The 13,502-nt window shown below is 42.3% G+C and overlaps 1 protein-coding gene across 7 annotated transcripts in view; it reads left to right on the top strand.

The window, feature by feature from the left end:
• Positions 1–13,502, top strand: part of fkbp15b (FKBP prolyl isomerase family member 15b) — a 58,541-nt gene that overhangs the window by 23,797 nt on the left and 21,242 nt on the right. For 6 of the 7 annotated variants that reach the window (XM_054736744.2, XM_054736743.2, XM_015974445.3 and 3 more), the window contains exons 19-23: positions 193–225; positions 633–804; positions 1,208–1,344; positions 1,504–1,659; positions 1,743–1,895. In XM_054736744.2, coding sequence (XP_054592719.2) covers positions 193–225; positions 633–804; positions 1,208–1,344; positions 1,504–1,659; positions 1,743–1,895 — 651 coding nt within the window. The remainder of the gene's footprint in view (positions 1–192; positions 226–632; positions 805–1,207; positions 1,345–1,503; positions 1,660–1,742; positions 1,896–13,502) is intronic. The other variant, XM_015974447.3, reaches the window with a different exon arrangement.

Below are 13,502 nucleotides of genomic sequence, written 5' to 3'. Positions count from 1 at the left end.
GTTGTTGGGCAGGCCCCCACCTCCTCTGCCACAAAATTTTCCCAAAACCATTATTACACTGTATGTTGGTGTGTAAAGGGACCTGGTCAGCTCCAGAATCAGAGCCTGTGTTTAAAGTGATCAGTTGCTTTGATGTTTCTGGGTGGATCTGCTGTTTATTAGCTGCTTTTATTTGCTGCTCTGTCTTCTCAGCGCTCTCTGCCTCTGGACCTTGGCTCTGGCCAGGTGAGCCGGGTTTTCTCTATTATGGCATCAGACTGAGCTCAACTAGTCTAAATAATCCTAAAATCTTAGAAGAATACCCAAAGATCTGATCGTTCTGGTTCAGCCCAGCATGCTGGGTTTGGGTTAAAACTTGGTGTCCAGGTAGAGCTTCACTAACTTAAACGGATGCATCTATTTGATCTCAGTCTCTTTGTTGCCACTGGATCATCTTCACATCACACTTCGCTGACATTACAGTCAACTTTGGATGGTTTTGTTTCATTTGTTGATTCAGATCATTTTCCACAGGAACGTGCGGCCTCCATCACCAGTAGCCTCCCACCCAGACCTGTCAGCATGTTGTTTGTACCTGACCTCAGGCGCATCTCCTCTTTTTACTCCTCTTGTTGTTCTCCTCCATCTCCTAGGTTCGTCTGACAGAGGAGCTGGCTTCCTCAACAGCTCGAGTATCTCAGCTGCAGCTGGAAGCGTCAGCTCAGCAGCAAAAGGCTGCGGAGCTGCAGAGTAAACTCAGCTCAGTGCTGCAGGACAGCGAGAGCCACAGACGGCACATCGCCTCCTTGGAAACACAGCTGGAAGGTCAGCTCACATTTTGAGAACCATTAGAGGTCTGCAGCAATAAATCCTTCTTTCCTCAGTCTTTGTGTTTACTTAGCAATCCAAAACAAGCAGGCAAAAAGCTGAAGAACTTTGCTTAAAATGTGTTTAAATATGAGAAAGTGTTTAGTTTCTGATTCTGTTCATCAATTAAAAAAGGGGGAAAAAACGTGCCCCGTTCAGTCCGTTTGCTCATCCAGATGTTTGCACTCACCTTGAGGTGAAACGACCTACATCACAGAACACTCGTTTTTACTGAACAACTGAGTTAAAACTGGAAGCAGGAGGTTAAAATCCGCGTGCATGAGGCCAGGTGTGTTCTGACTAATGCACCTGCTGTATCGGAAGAAGGATGTGTAGCGTTGCCTGTGTGTCTGACCCTCAGAGCTGAAGGAGGCAGCCGAGCGGGCTCAGACTCAGTACCGCTCTGAGAAACAGAAACGCAAAGAGGTGGAGCAGAAAGTCAGTACCCTGGAGGAGGAGCTGCAGGACCTGAGAACCGACAAACAGAACCTAGAACGTGTACGTTTAGTTTCATCTTTTCATCAGTCATAGTGAACAAGTTGTATTGTTGTTTAGTGTTTTACTGGTCCCACAGTGCCTGGAGCCAAAGATAGAGGTACTACAGAGGTTTTAGACAGGAGAATGTTCTGATTGAGGTTTGGTTCTACTCGTGCTCAGGCACTTTCAGAACGGAAGAAGAAATGGCAGGCAGCGCGCCAGCAACGAGATGAGGAGGTGGAGGAGCTCCGAAGGAGCAGTCAGATGGAGCTGGACAACCTCCGGGCCCAGCTTCGGAAGGCCAGGAGTAGCAGTGACACTGCTGCATCTGAGCAGGTTTCCAGAGAAAGACCTAAAACAACATAATCCTTGTTTCTAGCTACATTATTCATCGCTAACGGGGGTGCTCTGTGACGTAGTTGTCTCAGCTACAGGTGGAGCTGGAGGAAGAGTGGAGGAGGAAGTCTGAGCAGATGTTGTCCACTGCTAAAGAGCAGCACAGCAGAGAGCTGGCTGAGGTGGTGGAGCAGAGAGATGTCCTCCAGGACAGTTTCACTCAGCTGCAGGAGAAGGTGGTCACACACAGACATGCACACATGCACCTACATAACCAGTGTTGGTAGTAACGACGTTCAAGTATAACGGCGTTACTAACAACATTATTTTTAGGTAACAGCGTAATCTAATTTATTACTTTTCCCATTGTTACAACATTGTTACCATAACTGCATGTAAAGTGGCGTGTTACTATAACGTAGTTGAATGAATCTGTAAACCCGGTAAACCCCGGTAAAAAAGTTGACAATAATAATAACCGTCTTGTTTTTAAAAAAAACTATATTATCTCGGTGGAGTACCGTGGCTGCGGTGTAGGCGCGGTGACCCTACCAGCCACCGTATCATCTGCTGAAGTTGCCGGCGGCACATGCGCACTTTGTTGTTTACAACCAAAACTTTCTTGAGCCTTAAGCTGAAATAATGTCCAGAAGAGGAGGCGGCAGCGCTCAGGACATTTATTATCCCTCAGACAAGACAAAGTCGGAAGTACGGGCATTTTTTGGATATTTGAAGAATGCCGAGGGACAGCTGATAGAAGACGGCTATCCTGTTTGCAGCACGTGCAGAAAAAGTGTCAGTGAAAGGCAGCAACGCTTCAAATCTCATGACACATCTGCGTGACCATCACCCACAACTCTACAGTCAACGCAAGGCAAGCTAACGTTAGCGCTTTAGTTAAAATGTGTGATCCGAGGATTTGGGTTGAGGGAGAAAGCAACGAGTCGCTATATAAAGCAGCCGCAGCGCCGCTACCTGCATATAAACCGTGTCGCGGACACCGCCATGTTGAAATGACGCTATGCATTACGGGGCTCCCAGGGGCAGATAAGAGTTGGTCTCTCTCCGAGAATAATTATGAATTTAACAACGATTACTGCCTGATGACATTTTCCCACATCTGCAAAGCTCACCGGAAGGACACAAACCGAGGACAATATTTTCCTGATAGTGTTTATTACTCAATTAAGGGTAAAAAAGTATCTAATTAGAAGGCTATTTGAGTACTGAGTATTATCTGGTCTAATATTTTTAAAATGAGGACATCAAACCGACAAATAAGTTATGGGCAAATATTGGTATTTTAAAGACTAAAGGGGAAAAATGTAAACAAATCAACGACATAATTACAAAATAACACATTTTAGGCCAAATTTCGACACAAACTGAACACAATATTTTCCTGATATACAGGGTTCATTTAGCTGTCTGAAAATGTAACTCGTTTAAAAAAATACCGCGATAATACAGAAAACCGTGATAATTTTGGTCACAATAACCGTGACAACCCTAGAACAGACTCAAGATTCTTATCCGAGGTCATGAGAATATCATTTGTAACTCTCACTAATGCAGTTTCAGTGCTGTGATACTCTCTAAAACCAGACTGAAATTCCTCAAACAGAGCATTAGTGTTTAGATGCTCACATACTTGGATGGCCACTATTTTCTCCAGGACTTTGGATAAAAATGGAAGGTTAGATATTGGTCTATAATTCATTGGGTCATCTGGATCCAGAGAAGGCTTCTTAAGTAAAGGTTTGATTACAGCAACCTTAAAACCCTGCAGTACGTATCCATTTACTAAGGATAGATTGATTATATCTAGATTGGGGGCAGTAACCAAAGGAAACACATCTTTAAATAATTTGGTTGGGATTGGATCCAAAATGCAAGTTGACGGTTTAGATGAAGCTAATATTTTTAATAACTCCAAAAGCTCAACTGGATCAAAACGGTTCAAGCACAGATGAGGTTCTACAGTCACCTCTGATGCTGCCTCACTTACTGAGGAAGAAGAAATCACATTAGGGAGGATGCTAAAGATTTTGTTTCTAATAGAATTAATTTTACTCATGAAAAATCTCATAAAGTCGTTGTTGCTGAGGGCTAAGGGAATAGATGGTTCATAGCTATGATTCTGTGTAAATTTGGCAACTGTACTGAAAAGAAATTTAGGATTACTCTTTTTCTCCTCAATTAGCGATGAAAAAAAAATGCAGTTCTAGCTTGTCGAAGCTTATTTTTATAAAGCACAAGACTATTTTTCCAGGATAATTAGGACTCCTCCTAGTGTGTAGAGCGCCATGTTCTCTCCAGTTTTCTAGAGTTCTGTTTAAAAGTTCGTAAATGAGAATTAAACCAGGGAGCCATCTTCCTAAAAGTAATTACCTTCTTTTTAAAAGGAGCAGCATCATCTAATGCCACATGTAAAAAAATTACATTATGAACTAGATCATTAATTTGTGAAGGGCTAGAAAATATTGCCCTCTTACTTTCCTCTGAGATGCTGAAGACAGTAAAGATAGAACAGTTGATTTAAAAGATGCAATAGAAATTTACTTTCATGTCTCGAGAACTCAGTTATAAAAAACTCAAAGGTTATCAGAAAGTGGTCCGAGAGGACTGGATTATGTGGAAAGATTGTTATTTCCTCACACTCTATGCCATAAGTCAGCACAAGGTTTAATGTATGATGGCAGGAGTGGGTGGAGCTATGTATTCTTTGATTAAAACCAATTGAGTCTAAGATATTACTAAAGGCTACATTGAGGCAATCAATTTCAATGTCCACACGAATTTTAAAATCCCTACTATAATGACCTTATCAGTATTTAGCACCAAATCAGATAAAAAATCAGAGATCTGATCCAAAAACTCAGAGTAAGGGCCCGGTGGATGATATAAAACTACAAACAAGAGTGGTTTTACAGTTTTGCAATCTGGATTAGGAAAACTAAGAATAAGATGTTCGAACGAACTGTAGCTATTAATTGGTAAGGGATTGATGCAGTTCGAATGAAAAATGGTTGCCACTCCTCCTCCTCGCCCTGTACTTCGAGCAATATGATGATTTAAATAATTTGAAGGAGTCGACTCGTTTAAGCTAACATAGTCCTCTTGCTGCAGCCAGGATTCTGTGAGAGAGAGCAAAGAGATCTGATTATCACAAATCAACTCATTAACTAACAGAGTATTAGAAAAAATAGATCTAATGTTCAACAACCCACATTTAATTTTTCTAGTTTTCTGCTCAGTTGAATTTGTTCTAATATTTATGAGATTTCCATGATTTGCTTTATTAAGCCTGATATTTAATCTGTGTGATTTTGGCCGTGGGCAGGACACTGTCTCTATGGGGTAGTGGGTGGGTAACAGTGCAGAAGCTGCAGAGGGGTGGGTTAAACTACGACTCTGCTTCCTGGTCTGGACCCTGGGTTGTCATGGAGGACTAATAAAACTGGCCATGTTCCTAGAAAGAAGAGCTGCTCCATCCAAAGAGGGATGGATGCCGTCTCTCCGCATCAGACCAGGTTTTCCCCAAAAGGTTTTCCAATCATCAATGTAGCACACGTTGTTTTCAGGACACCACCTAGACAACCAGCGGTTGAAGGACAGCATGCGGCTAAACATGTCGTCACTGGTCCGATCAGGCAGGGGGCCAGAGGAAATTACAGAGTCCGACATTGTTTTGGCAAACTTACACACCGAAGCAACATTAATTTTAGTGACCTCCGATTGCCGCAACTGGGTGTCGTTACCGCCAGCGTGAATAACAATCTGTATTTACGCTTACCCTTAGCCAGCAGTTTCAGGTAGGATTTAATGTGGCCTGCTCTGACACCAAGTAAACATTTAACTATGGTTGCTGGAATCACTAATGACACGTTTCTATTGAGCTGCCAATGACTAGAGTCGGTCCATCAGTGGGTGTGACAGAAATAGCCATAGCCATAACTATTTGAAGTAATAATAATAATAAATCTTTAAAAAGGCTAGTTTACCCTAGAGCCCTGCACGGGCCTAAAATCTGAGCCCGTGTCCGGCCCGGCCCAAGGGGGTGGAGCCCCACCCCGACCCGGCCCGAAAAGGTTTTCAGGATTCTCTGGCCCGGCCCGAGCCCGACTTTTTTAAACGAACTAAATGAAAACAAAGTGCGTCAATCCTGACCAATGTGTTAAAAGACGTGCAGGATCCGATCAATTTGTTTTTCCCTCGTTTACCGTCACGGAGATAACGGCGTACTGGCTCTGGTGTTAATCAAGTTAAATTTTATCTCTTTCCAACAATTTTCACAAGAAAACAAAACAGTCAAAAGCAGGGCTTGTGTTGACCGGATAGTTCCCGTATTTGACCGTTTATTTTGACGGAGAAAGAATAGAAAGAATTACCCCGACGCATGTAGACGAACTGACATTTTATTCGTTACACACATCGCAGATGTAGCTAAATCACCAAAGAAAAGATTTCCTTCTGAACATCTGAGCTGCTCAGCGCATATGTGCACAGCGAGCTGAAGTTGTGGAGAGGGGCTTGGAGTGCGTCGCAGAACCAGAGCGCATGCGGGAAGGTTCCTCCCACTGAAGCGAGTGTTTTCCAAACCCTGTCGCTCAGAGAGACTTGTCACTTAGAAAATGTTCCCTGATTATAAAACTTTGGCTGAATAGTGCTTGTTCCTGTCTCCAATGTGGCGTCTGAGGAGAGTCCCAGAATCTCTTCAGCTCAGGCAGCGTATATGATTACGCACAAGCGTGACCCGTCAACCCGGTCAGTAAGACTGGGCTGGGCCTGTTCAGTTTTACGCAGACAATCTTTATATAGAATTGACTTACAGATATAAAATTAATTCAGTAAAATATAAGGCATTTTATTTAAATATCCATTCATTAATTTACAAGCACAGAGAGCCGCGGGTTGTGACATGTTTTCTCCAGGACCAGAGAGGACGCAAACTCGATACATCTCTTTTATTGTGAGGTAATAATTTCTCCGAGTTTTGCGGTTGTGGGCGGGAGTAGACATGCACGCTGCAGGTGCGGGCGGGAGTGTAACACACACGTTGCAGTTGCAGGCGGTAATTGTCACAAATTCAGCGGGAGCGGGCAGGAGCGGGATGAAGAAAGTCCCGTGCAGGGCTCTACTGCTGCGTTTGTGTTTCAAAATTGTGTTTTTAAAAATAAAGGCGCCCGGCCCGTGTCCGAGGTAATTACACAGTCGTTGGCCCGAAGCCCGGCCGTCGGGCCGTCGGGCCGGGCTGACCCGAGGGCCTAGGGCTTCAGTGCAGGGCTCTAGTTTACCCTCCCACTGTCTTATCGGGTGACCCCTCCAGGAAAGGTGACCATTGAGCAGGGTTGATGGTTTATCCCTTAAAGTCCATGTAGCAGGGGTGAGGAGTGAGCATCACCTCACCTCTGCCCAACACATTCTCACAGCCAAGGCGTCAAAATATGATGCGTGTGACCAAGCCTCAATATATGACGATTCTGGACGCCCCAGCGCGTCAGGAGACGACGATCAGGGGCACGTTGGGTCGTGTGGCTCCGCTGACTGTTAGACGCAGGCGGTCACACGGACATTATTCGACTATTTAACCTTCCCCTCACCCCAATCCTAACCTTAAGGTCCATAAACTGTGACCATAAGGTTAAGATTGGGGTGAGGGGAAGGTTAAGTAGTTCACAAGTAGTTCTAATGTCCGTCTCACCACCGGCGTCGGATACTGACGCTCTGGGACGCTACGTCAGCTGTTTGTCCTTGATTGTCGTCTCCTGACGCACTGGGGCATCATGAATTGTCATATATTGAGGCTTGATCACACGAGTCAAATTTTGATGCCTTGGGTGTGAGAATGTGTTGCCCTGCCACATGGAACTCACCCATATTGACTCATGACATGGAAGGCTGTTGTTAGTTTAGTATCCAGGAAACCGCAAAGGAACGTCTATTCTATCGTCTATTTTGGACAGTGTCTTATAAACTTTAGATAGTAGTTTGGGGGTTTGAGATTGTAGAAGTCTAATACCGTTGGTGGTGTTTGTAATTCTGTTTTATTGAGCTTAAGTTTTTGTTTAACTACAGATTTAATTTGGTGATATTTTAAAAAGCTATTCTTATCTTTTCCAAATTGGGAGACTATTCTATTAAATGGGATGAAGTCCAATCCTTCATATAAGTGTTCCAGGTATAGGATTCCTTTACTTTTCCAGTCCGGAAGGTTCATCATTTTGTTATTTTGCAAAATATCAGGATTATTCCAGATAGGTGTGCGTCTGCATGGTACTAGTGAAGACTCCGTCATTTTAAGATACTCCCACCATGCTGTCAGAGAGATGCTGATACAAATACTTTTGAAGCCTTCATGTTTTCTTATGCTTGAGCTAATAAATGGTAAGTCTGAAAGCTTTGTCGTATTGCAAAGTGTCTGTTCTATATCTAACCAGGACTCATCTAATGGGTTATTTTGCATCCATCTTGGTATATCTTGCAGCCTGTTGGCTAAGAAATAAGGCTGAAAGTTGGATAGATCCCGTCCTCCATCTTTGTTCTTCTAAACAGTTTTTAAGCTAATTATGTTTATGTTTATGTTAATTTGTTTAGCAGACGCTTTTATCCAAAGCGATTACAATTTATAACCTATAGGGCATGTTGTGATCTGTGGGGAAAACCGGAGTACCCGGAAGAAACCCACGCATGCATGGGGAGAACACGCAACTTCACGCAGAAAGGCCGCAGCCGAGCCGAGTTTCGAACCTGCAACCTTCGTGCTGCGAGGCAACAGTGCTTACCACTGCACCACCATGCAGCCAGGTAATTCTTGGAGGTTTATCCAGCCAAAGGAATTTAGTGATTGAGGAGTCCAGAGATCTAAACCAGTCAGCTGGTGGTTTGTTTGGGATCATTGAGAATAAGTAATTTATTCTGGGTAAGACCATCATTTTAATTATAGCAACCCTCCCATTAGTGGTATTGGTAAGGATTTCCATCTTGCAAGATCATCTTCCACTTTCTTTAAAAGTGGGATGTAATTTAGTTTGGTTAGATCTGCCAACTTGGGAGAGATATTAATTCTGAGGTATGTGATATTCCCTGACTCCAATTGTGTATTAAGCAAATTGACAAAAGAGAAATTAATTGGTAGAACTGTGGATTTTAACCAGTTTATTGAGTAATCTGAATCAGTTCTATTGAATGGGAGACAGAGGATTGAGAATTCTGGAGAAAGAGTAAAACATCATCTGCATAAAGACTGATCTTATGTTCTATTTTCTTACACTTTATGCCTTTAACACCTGTTGTTTGCCTAATTGCTGCCGCTAGTGGTTCGATAAAGTTAGCAAACGGTGAGGGGGAGAGTGGGCATCCCTGCCTGGTCCCCCTCTGAAGACAGAAGCTAGCTGATATTTGGTTATTTGTCCCGAAACGTGCAGTTGGTGAACTGTACAATGTTTGTAGCCAATTTATGAAGAAGTTCCCAAAACCAAATTTATGTAAAGTTGCAAATAAGAACTTCCAGTTAACTCTATTGAAAGCCTTTTCTGCATCTAGAGATAATATACTAGTTTCTATGTTTCTTCTGTAAGAGAAATCTATCAAGTTAAGTCATCTACGTGAGTTTGTGGATGACTGTCTACCCTTAATGAAACCAGTTTGGTCAGGGTGCATCATGAAGGGGGTTACCTTCTCTAATCTTTTTGCCAGGGCTTGACAAATTATTTTGAGATCAAGATTAATAAGAGAAATTGGGTGATAGCTGGTAGGAAATGCAGGGCCTTTGCCTGGTTTTAATAAAAGACTAATATTGGCTGAATTCATGTTTGGCTGTAATCTGCCGCTCTCTTCGATTTCCCTCACCATTCTGAAAAATGTTGGAGCCAGAATGATCCAGAATTCTTTGTAGAACTCCGCTGGGAACCCGTCTGGACCTGGAGCTTTCCTATTTGTCATGGATTTAAGGGCCTCCTGGAGCTCCGCTGAGGTTAGTGGCGAGTCCAGGACTGTAACTTGGCTGTCTGATAATTTAGGAAGTGTTATCCTGTCAAGGAACTCATCGATCTCATTATCTGATGGGTTTATCTGTGGTGAGTACAAAGTTTGGTAAAAGTCTCTGAAAGTGTTGTTTATTCTTTCAGGGTCATTAACTATATTCCCGGTTGAGTCTTTAACAGCAGATTTGGTAGTTTTCTCTTTATTTATTCTTAACTGGTTAGCTAAGACTTTGCCTGATTTTTTTACTATGTTCAAAGTTTTCTATTCGTAGTCTTTGTGCTAAAAACTGTCTTTTTGTCAATAATTCCATGAAGTTCTAATTTAGCTTCACGTAATTTGCTCAGTAACTCTTCTTCTGTGGATGCCTCTAAAGGCTTAATAATTTCTTCTAACTCCTGAATACGTTTGTTTTTCGTTTTTTTTTTATGTGATGAGAAAGAGATTATTTTACCTCTCATCACTGCCTTTCCTGCCTCCCAGAGAATAGATGCTGATGTTCCAGGCAGGTCATTATGTTCTAAATATAAAGCCCACTCCTTTTTTAAAAAAAAATCAATAAAACCTTCATCTTTAAGCAGTGATGGATTAAACCTCCAGTTTTTGTTTTGGTGGGATTGTCTTCTTGTTTACCAGAGTTAATGAAACCGGAGCATGGTGGCTGACAGCTATGGGGTGTATCTCAGTGTCTGAAATGTCAGCCAACAATGAGCTGCTGACTAGAAAATAATCCAAACGTGAATGAGAGTGATGGACGTGTGAGAAAAAAAGTATACTCTCTACGGTTGGGATGAAGAGATCGCCATGCATCACAAAGCCCATAATCACTCATGTACTGTTTAACTATGTTAGCGGATTGCCAATTGCGCTGAATCCCAGCTTTACTGAGCCTGTCTGTCAAAGCGTCCATCCAAAAATTAAAATCACCTCCAAGTATAAGTGGACAGTCCAAGTGTTCGGAGAGTACAGAGAAACAATATGAAAGAATGGAGGGTCATCGATATTTGGACAGTATACAGTATGCTGATGATAAATAAGCTTTGGTTCTGTATAGATATTTTTAGTATTATAAATCTACCCTCTGGATCTGAAATTGTGTCCAATACTGTGAAATTGATGTTTTTGTGTATTAAAATAGCTACACCCCTTTGCCTAGAGTTATAGCATGCAGAGAACATGCTGGGAAACTCAGGTGTTTTAAAGAGCAGGTAAAGTGTGCCTCGGAGTCCTTCTCCACCCACGTATCAATTTTAAAAAATGCAACATTAGTAGGCGTTGCCTGGAGGACCGAGAGGGCGGAGCCGCGGCAGTGACGAAGACGATGGCTAACTAGACGATGCTAGCTCCCTTCACTCTGAGCAGTCATTAGAAGTGGAGGACGTTTCTCCCCCTCCTTACCCAGACACTCGAGAAGAAAGGGACCAAGTCTATTTGGAGGAGACAAGCGGACCTGAGCCTTATTGTTTTGAGCTTGTGAGTTGCCTGAAATTACCGGAACCGACCCAACAGAACTATCTGAATGGTAAGTAGCCATTAGCCATAGCATCAGATTAGCTGCAGGGTTTTGCTCCACGGCCTGAGAGCTAGTATTCAGCATGTTTTAGAGGTTTATCTGCATCAACACACCTGGTTTTAATCATCAACAAATAGCTGAGCTGCTTAACAGCTTATCTAACCTGTTAAAGCAGGAAAATCCACTGAAATGTGCTGGATAGCAGCTCTCCAGGAGATCTGGGCTCAAGCTACAGTCTGCTGCATAAAGTTATGAAAATATCCCATGAGAAAATTATTCTGTAATGTGTTCAGCCCACTAAAACTGCCCTGATTTCATTATTTATTTACTGATACTAGCTGCTCTTGGTTGCAGGTGATCCTCTGGTGTCTGCAGCTGGTCTCCTGCTGGTGTCGTCAGGATCAGGAGCTCTCAGAAGAATGTGCCTTTCAATGACTCTTTCCCCCTTATTTGTTATATTAATTAAATAAATCTCAATTGATATATTTCCTGTTTTTGTTCATGTCCATAAATACTTAAACATGCTTGAAATTAAAACGAGCTTTTAACAGTGAGGTGCTAGTTTAATTCATCACAATAGAGCTAGTTAAACATGCAACAATGTGATAATTCAATTAATGTAATTTATAAATATCCATTAAAATATCAAAACTGGAATCAAAATGAGATATTTGGCAGCACAAAAAACTTGTCAAACACAATATTTATTATAATAATTGTAGGCAGACAGGAGACAGAGCTGATGGAGGTTCTCAGTCATCGAAGGATGGCTGAAGGCTTTCCAGGAACAGGAGATGTGGTGTTGTCTCTTCTCTCTCTATTCTGCCAGATGAGCTGATAGGTTACAGGTGTGTGAGGACATCCTCATGCTGTCATAACCAGATGACAGGAGTTATCAGGTGATCAGCCAGGCTAATGAGATGCAGAAAGAAAACAAATCATGCAGAAAGAAAACAAATCCAGGACAGTGTACAGTAATAAAAATAATATGTGGTGTTGCTCACCTTATGTGCTCTTAACGTGTGCCTGCCTCATGGTGTAGAGTCCATATTTTGCTGAGTGTCCTGCAATAATGCAGGTTATTAGTTAAATTACTTTTGATAGCAAAAACAAAATATTTAATGTAAAAGTTATTTACCAGGTGAATCAGCTCACACGTCACCACCAAGTGTCACAGGGCCAGAATCAGTAGCCTCCTTCATGATGTCATGATGTAATCACATACTTATTTAATTGTTAATATCTTAAAAATTCAGATGTTTTAATTTTTTTTACCTTGAACAGTTCACTGAGCTTGCACTGTCACTGAGGTGGAAGCTGGAATCAACAGCAGACACCTCACATCTTGGTCTTTTCAGGGAGTGTGGATGCTGCTCTGGGACCTTCTGGAAGATGAATTTCTGTCATGGTCCCCGTGTCACAAGACACACTGAGGCTGTGAGCTCTATAAAAAACAAAGAAGTAGCACATTTATAAACGTTTAAAAGAGCATAAAATCACGTGTAACAGCAATCTGTAAAACAAATTAAAACTAGAAGGTAATAAAATGTTTACATAGAAGATTATTAAAAAGAATTCACCTTTGCTACGGGTAACACCACGTCAGCCTGGACAAGTGCATTCTTGCAGATTACTAAATCAGTCTGACAGCCAGTGTCTTGGGTAGATTTAGCCTGAAAAAAAATATAGAAGCACATTGTTGTTTATAAAGTCAGATAATATACAAAAGAAACTGTCCTATATAGGCGCTTTATAACATTCCTTGTGTGTGATTGTTAATATAATGTAAAAGTCAGTCACATATGATGTAGAGAGCCTGAAATGCGACCTCCTGAACAGAATTCCTCACGGAACCGGGTCACGCGGTGCTGGATTTCACGCTGTAATGATGTCTGTCAACTAGTGCTGCGTTAGTTAGAGCCACTGTTGCAGAATTTCCGACTGACACAAAAACAACCCGAATTTTCTCTGAGCCTGACAGTCATGTGGACCGTTTTGTCGGCCAGGTTTCAGCCGGCCGCTGATTCTAACCTTACATCCCGTTCAACATTTTGTGAACTTGACAAATCAGCCCGAAGGCAGTGCAGGCTGATAAAAGCTAAATGGGGTGAACCACGTCTCTCAAACTTTGCATTTAGGAAGGGAACTGTCTTTAGAAGATGTTAAAACTTTTATTTAGCTTACTCACCTCAGACTGGAGCCCGCCGTGGTGGGGGAGCAGAGTCGGTGGGCTGCATCAAAATCGCGGAAGAGCCACGGTGGGCACAACCTCACTCTTGGAACGGAGACGTGCAGAATCGCAGGTAAAATGCTGGTTGCTAACTACAGCACCCGGCGGGAGCTGAAT

The sequence above is a fragment of the Nothobranchius furzeri genome, chromosome 17 (assembly GCF_043380555.1).
Source record: "Nothobranchius furzeri strain GRZ-AD chromosome 17, NfurGRZ-RIMD1, whole genome shotgun sequence".
NCBI lineage: Eukaryota > Metazoa > Chordata > Actinopteri > Cyprinodontiformes > Nothobranchiidae > Nothobranchius > Nothobranchius furzeri.
This window is presented reverse-complemented; position numbering and strand designations above follow the sequence as displayed.